The following is a 6716-nucleotide window of genomic DNA, read 5'->3' on the forward strand; positions in this document are numbered from 1 at the left end:
GATTCGTTCTCTCGCTGTGTTATGTACTGCGGATTGATTTCGGGAAAACACAAGGGGTTTGCTGTAAAAACAAAAAAAACGATTCGTCTCTCACTTAAATCTGGACCGCGGGTTGATTTTGGGAAACTTTAAGGGTTTTTCTACAAAACGACCACGACGGACGGAAGAAGCACTGCGTGCTTTATTATTAGGGAGAGAATTGGAAGCAAAAACAAATTTCTATTTTTCTGCACATTTTTGAAAGTCTTGAACATTTTCTGAATTCATGAACAATGTTTGAAAGTGACAATATTTCGAAATTTGGAATATTTTGAAAAGGAAGATCATTTTTGAAGATCAACTTAATTGAAAAATTGAGAAATTCTTGATATTTTACCAGCCATCTTTTGAAAATATCGATTTTTTCTTAAAATAGCGGACATTTTTAAAATACTTAACATTTTTTAAAAATCCCGAACAATTTTTAAATTATGATTTTATTAAAAAGGGCAACTATTTAAACTTTAAACTTATTTGAAAAACAAATTCTGTTTTCGACTTTGAAGATCAATTTTTGGAAATTCAGAATATTTTTTGAATTTACAGACAAAGTTTGAAAAACGTCAAATTTTTTACGTTTGGTACATGTTTTTTAAAACAAGACCATATTTAGAAATTGAAGAACAATTTTCAAACACAAACTTTATTTGGAAATTGATTTTTTTTATATTTCGAATAATTTTGTAAAATGCGATACATTTGTTAAAAATACCAAAAATTCTCTTAAAAAACTGAACATTTTTTAAAATGCCGAACATTTTTTAAAGCTATGAATGTTTTTGAAGAACGACAATTATTTGAAATATAGAACATTTCTAAAAAAACAATTGTTGAATTTGAAAAACCATTTCTGAAACATAAAATAAAATAAAATAAAGAGGAAATAAGTAAAAAATAAAAAATCAATTGAGGAAACTTTATGAAAGTTTGTCTAAAGCACAAAAATTGGTTGAAACTTGTAGAAGGTTACCAAAACCAGCAAAACCGCCTGGTTCGGCCAGTTAGAAGGATCACTCGATCTCCTCGGTGGCCACATTAAGAGCATGTCTAGTAGTGAACTAAAACCCTTAAATCTAAAATCAGTTTTAAGGGTTGAGAATTGACTATTTTAACACTTTTAAGGGTTGAAAAACAAAGGCAAAGACTAAAACCCTCAAACCCAACCCTTATAACAGACTATTTTTGACACTTTTAAGGGTTTAGGGGTTCTAGTCTACGCGTTTTTTTCGCCCAACCCATAAAAAATGACTATTTTTGATTTTTTTGAGGGTTTAAGGGCTTTACTAGACATGTTCTAAGTTGTGCGTAGCCTGGACTACTTACCGCAAAATGCGGCAAATAGTAGATTCAAAAATGGTCGCTTATTTGCGCTGAGAAATGTTTGCCGCAATGTTCCTGTGGGCCCAGATTAACAACGTAGAGGCGCTCCAGTAGGCCCGATGAACGCAATGGGCTGTTGGACCCAAGCTTACTAAATCGGGCAGTTCATCTGGGCCCACTAAGAGCCACTCGGCCTTCCCGCCACGCCGCCCCCCGCCCTTCCCGCCAAAACCCTCCTCTTATCCCCCTCTTCCCGCCATTCCCCTCAAACCCTCTCATTTCCCTCCATTCTCTGGCCCGCGTCTTTCCTCCCCTACCCGCCGCCGCCGCCGCCGCCGCCGCCGCCATGGCCGCCGGGACGAAGACCGTCGACTACGCCGCGGAAAGAGGTACGTTCTCTCACCCCCGCACGTCCCTCCGGGCCTGAAGCCTCTGGAACCGTCTCCCGCGAGCTCTTCCCTCCCGTCCTCGGAAGCTTCTACAAAGGGTTCAGACGGCCGCGTTGCTTATTGGTGTTCGTTTCTCCCCCCTCTGCAGCGCTCGCGAAGGACTTCCTCACCAACTTCGCTGGCCCGCACGGCGAGCCCAAGTACCAGAACATCCTGGTAATCACCTCTTACCCTGTGTTACATGGCCTTGAAGATCCGATCATTTTTAGTTATTTCACCCCGATTTGTTGTTAATCCAAGGATTTGACCCCCGTTCTCTCCAATTCCAGCAAGACATCGCGAACAGGAAGATCCGCGCCGTGCAGATCGAGCTGGACGACCTGTTCCATGTACGAATTCCCCCACCTCGACGAGATCTATTTTTTTACAGAGGTATTGTCGCGGGTTCAGTATCTGATATCGGTTGTGTTGCATGCGCAGTACAAGGATGTGGACGAGGAGTTCTTGCAGAGGGTCACTGAGAACACCAAGCGCTACATCGGCATATTCGCGGAGGCCGTGGACGAGCTCATGCCGGAGCCCACGGAGGCGTTCGCTGTCGACGAGGACAGGGATATCTTGATGACGCAGCGCGTGGATGAAGGGGCTGACGGAGGCGCTGACGGCAATGACCCTCTGCAGAGGATGCCGCCGGAAATCAAGCGGTTCTTGTGAGTATCTGCATACTGCCCCTAGAAGTTTCTTGCACAACTAGGTCTCTGTCCGTTCTTCTTAACCAATTTGGCTGGTGGCTATGATTGACATGTTATTGGAGTAGTTCAGTAGCTGGCTGTTAAATTATTTGCTGATATCGCAGAACTGAAACTATTTCACAACTGAAATGTGAAGGAGATACTTTAGGTACCAGGAGTAGTATATTATGTAGAAATAAAATGTGCTCCGCCAACTGACCGAAGCTTTTAGTGCAAAATTGTCCCCAAACAATCTCCGCGTTATATGACAAAATATTTTAATACGTTCTAAACATTTGCCATCTTGTGTTCTTGCAAAGACTTGTTTGGTGACCTCATAGATGCCTGTAGGTACCCAGTTCATTACAAATGATCCATTGGAACAGCTGTACAGTGTTTTCTTCTGGGACATTCAACTGTGTGTTTCTGCTATGTTTTGTCTAATATGAAATGGTTTTCACATTCTAGCGAGGTATACATCAAGGCGTTCTCGAAGGTGACTCCGCTCACCCTTAGGCAAGTCAAGGCATCCCACATTGGGCAGCTTGTGAAAATATCTGGAATTGTCACTCGCTGCTCGGATGTGAAGCCCTTGATGCAGGTGGCGGTTTATACATGTGAAGAATGCGGTTTTGAGATATACCAGGTAATACATCTTGGTTTAGGTTCTTGTTTCTGTTATGCCTATTTGTCAAACCCTTGTAACAGATCCCTGTAGATTAGTTTAGATTGTGTTACCCAGGAGAATTTTGTGTAGTATTTATCCTAGCACACATAATGAAATGCAATATTGCGTGTACCGAGCTCTACAACTAGTGCTGAAATTTTTATTGACATGAATATGACAGGAAGTGACTGCTAGAGTCTTTATGCCTCTCTTTGAATGCCCATCTCAACGATGCAAGCTGAACAAAGCAAAGGGGAATTTAATCCTTCAACTGCGAGCATCAAAGTTTCTTAAATTTCAGGAGGTAATACTTCCTCCACAGTCCTGTGGACAAGGCTAACTCTATTTAATGGTGAAAAACTTGTCAAAATCAAATCATATTCGGACTCCTACTTAACTGTAAAACTGTAACCTTTTCTTGCAGGTGAAGCTCCAAGAACTAGCAGAGCATGTACCAAAGGGCCACATCCCACGTTCTCTGACTGCTCATCTCAGAGGAGAGCTGACAAGAAAGGTAAATCAAAATGGACACTATTTTTTCTGTGAGTAACTCTTTTGCTTAAGGCCATAGAAATCACCATGTCTGCTCTTGTGCTTACATGAATGCATTTTTCCACATTTCATTACATTCATGTGTTGATTCCATACAAAGTTGGATTTCTGTTATTCAGTTCCCAATAGCTTCTAAGCTCACAAATAAAGAGTGATATTCAGCGAACTTTCCAAATACTATTTTTTGAAATCCTATGACCATTATTAAGTACTAAATGTTGCCATTATCAGGTGGCACCTGGAGACGTTGTTGAGATGTCTGGTGTTTTCCTCCCCATGCCTTACTTTGGATTCCGGGCCATGCGAGCAGGATTGGTTGCTGATACATATTTGGAAGCAATGTCTATTACCCACTTCAAGAAGAAATATGAAGAGTAAAGGCTATGATCTTATTTCCATAAACACTGACCCTATTTACCTTGCCTGTGGCACCATTTGATGTTAGAAATTGCTATAAACTATTGCAGGTATGAACTTAAGGGTGATGAGCAGGAACAAATTGACCGGTTGGCTGAGGATGGTGATATCTACAATAAGCTATCAAAATCATTGGCACCTGAAATATTTGGGCATGAAGACGTGAAAAAGGCACTGTTGTTGCTACTTGTTGGTGCACCTCATCGTAAGCTTGGAGATGGCATGAAGGTATGCCTCCTATTGATAGTTCGAATGCCTTGCACTGATTTTTCTTTTCTTTCTGACTACTCAAAATTAACTGGGTGCTTGCAGATCAGAGGAGATCTGCACATATGCCTGATGGGGGATCCTGGTGTTGCAAAGAGTCAACTTCTAAAGCATATTATCAATGTTGCTCCAAGAGGAGTGTATACCACAGGGCGTGGGAGCAGTGGTGTTGGTCTTACTGCTGCTGTCCAGAAAGATCCAGTTACAAATGAGTTTGTCCTTGAGGGAGGGGCACTGGTAAGATTGAGATCTTATGGTGATGACATCTGCACTGTATTCTCTTAGTTTGGGTCAGTTGTAATCAAGTCTGCCTTTTTTAGAAACCTGTTGATAGCAGTTCCATTGACAGAGGATAAGTTTTCTACTTTGTTCATAAAAGCACTCCACCCTGATCTTGTGGAATTGCATTCATGCACAAGACACTTTCTTTGGTGCGTAACAGCGCCATGCATTTCTAATAATAACAATTCTCATAATGCACTTCAGGTACTGGCGGATATGGGTATCTGCGCAATAGATGAGTTTGACAAGATGGAAGAGTCTGACAGGACAGCAATTCATGAGGTGATGGAGCAGCAAACAGTTAGCATTGCCAAGGCTGGCATCACCACCTCTCTTAATGCAAGAACTGCAGTTCTTGCTGCTGCTAATCCAGCATGGTAAGAGTTGATCTGAACATTAACCTCTAGAAAATGGCATGGAAAAACTGTGGTTATTGTAACTAAGGCAATTGTTTTCAACTATTCAGGGGAAGGTATGATATGAGGAGGACCCCAGCTGAGAACATAAATCTTCCTCCAGCACTTCTCTCCCGTTTCGATCTCCTTTGGTTGATCCTGGATCGTGCGGACATGGAAAATGATCTTGAAATGGCCAGACATGTTGTTCATGTACACCAAAATCTTGAATCGCCAGCACTTGGGTTCACAGCACTTGAACCATCTGTTCTTAGGCAAGTACAGTCTTCCTAGAGCTGTTATCATTTCAAGCATATTGCATGAAGTTTTTAACTTATTGAATATTTGAATCTTGAAACCAGTGTAGTCTATACTATGGGTAATTAAAAAAACTAACAAACTGAAATAAAAGCATTGTGCAGTGTTTTACTATCTTTCCTGTTCATGGTTTAACAATAGTCTTGGCCTGACTGCAGGGCGTACATATCTGCTGCAAGAAGAGTCACTCCTTCTGTTCCTCGAGACCTTGAGGAATACATTGCAACTGCCTATTCAAGCATCCGCCAAGAGGAAGCCAAATCAAATGCACCTCATTCTTACACAACCATCAGGACACTTCTGAGCATAGTTCGCATTTCGATTGTAAGTGAACTTAACACCATGCTTTTGGGTACTGTGATCACAAGGTTATGAAAAGCTGTATTTTTTTAAAGCGTGACCTTGTTTTGTTTCAGGCCTTGGCAAGGCTTCGATTTTCAGAAACTGTTGCCCAGAGCGATGTCGATGAGGCACTACGCTTGATGCAGATGTCAAAGTACTCGCTTTACTCCGATGATCGTCAGCGGTCTGGCCTGGATGCAATCTCTGACATATACTCCATCCTGAGAGATGAAGCAGCAAGGACTAGCAGCATGGATGTGAAATATGGTCATGCTCTTAACCTGATCTCCAGAAAGGTAAGATCTCTACCTATGCCTACATTAACTGTACCGCCATTGCTGGGTCGTGATTGCTAAAATAAATTCTCTCCTGCTCCATTGTTTGTAAAAATAGGGATACAGTGAGGCTCAGCTGAAGGAATGCCTGGAGGAGTATGCATCCTTGAACGTGTGGCAGATCCACCCAAGCACCTTCGACATCCACTTCATCGATGCCTGATGCCATTGTTTGGGATCTAACAAGATCGAAAGACTCTAGTGATAGCGAGAAATGTACTAGTCTAGCAGAGCCGTTGCTATTTGTTCCTGTGAACCATGCAGGAGCCTTTGTCCCTTTTCAGCAATCTCACTGGTTGACACCCGAGTGTGGTATATGTAACTCTGTTATGTTTGTTTACCCATTAGTTGTATGCTTTCCGACAATGATGAATTTGTGCTGTTCTATTGGTGTTGAAAGACTATTTAAGCCTATTCTCATGGAATTGTTTGGAAGATGAAAGCTTGGTTGCCATTTCTGGTAGGATTTTTGTTTTTGCAGCCGAATATATGTATGAGTACGTTATAAGTTTGGTTTAGAAAATGTTATATGCTACTTTTCGTAAGAAAGGAGGATGCCATATGTCCTAGTAGTAATTTTGAACTGAAACCATGACAAGAATTATTGAATGGAGCCCTATGTCCTATGTCCCAGTAGTAATTTGTGCTGTTCCATAGCGGCC

At 41.6% G+C, this 6716-nt stretch overlaps 1 protein-coding gene across 1 annotated transcript; it reads left to right on the forward strand.

The window, feature by feature from the left end:
* The first annotated feature begins 1646 nt into the window (after positions 1–1646).
* On the forward strand, positions 1647–6496 carry LOC123452333 (DNA replication licensing factor MCM7). The gene is made up of 15 exons (XM_045128974.1): positions 1647–1748; positions 1897–1964; positions 2078–2137; positions 2229–2458; positions 2948–3125; positions 3328–3450; positions 3571–3660; positions 3930–4072; positions 4166–4343; positions 4428–4619; positions 4869–5041; positions 5131–5334; positions 5536–5701; positions 5794–6015; positions 6113–6496. The coding sequence occupies exons 1-15, from the start codon at positions 1706–1708 to the stop codon at positions 6215–6217; spliced, it is 2175 nt and encodes a 724-aa protein (XP_044984909.1). The 5' UTR covers positions 1647–1705; the 3' UTR covers positions 6218–6496.
* Positions 6497–6716: the final 220 nt, after the last annotated feature.

This window comes from Hordeum vulgare, chromosome 5H (assembly GCF_904849725.1).
Source record: "Hordeum vulgare subsp. vulgare chromosome 5H, MorexV3_pseudomolecules_assembly, whole genome shotgun sequence".
NCBI lineage: Eukaryota > Viridiplantae > Streptophyta > Magnoliopsida > Poales > Poaceae > Hordeum > Hordeum vulgare.

Excerpts from the sequence above, each read along its gene's own strand:
- LOC123452333 (XM_045128974.1), top strand. The coding sequence starts at position 1,706 with ATGGCCGCCGGGACGAAGACCGTCGACTACGCCGCGGAAAGAG. Across the intron at positions 1,965-2,077 it reads CCAAGTACCAGAACATCCTG|CAAGACATCGCGAACAGGAA; the intron begins GTAATCACCTCT and ends CTCCAATTCCAG. Across the intron at positions 3,451-3,570 it reads AGTTTCTTAAATTTCAGGAG|GTGAAGCTCCAAGAACTAGC; the intron begins GTAATACTTCCT and ends CTTTTCTTGCAG.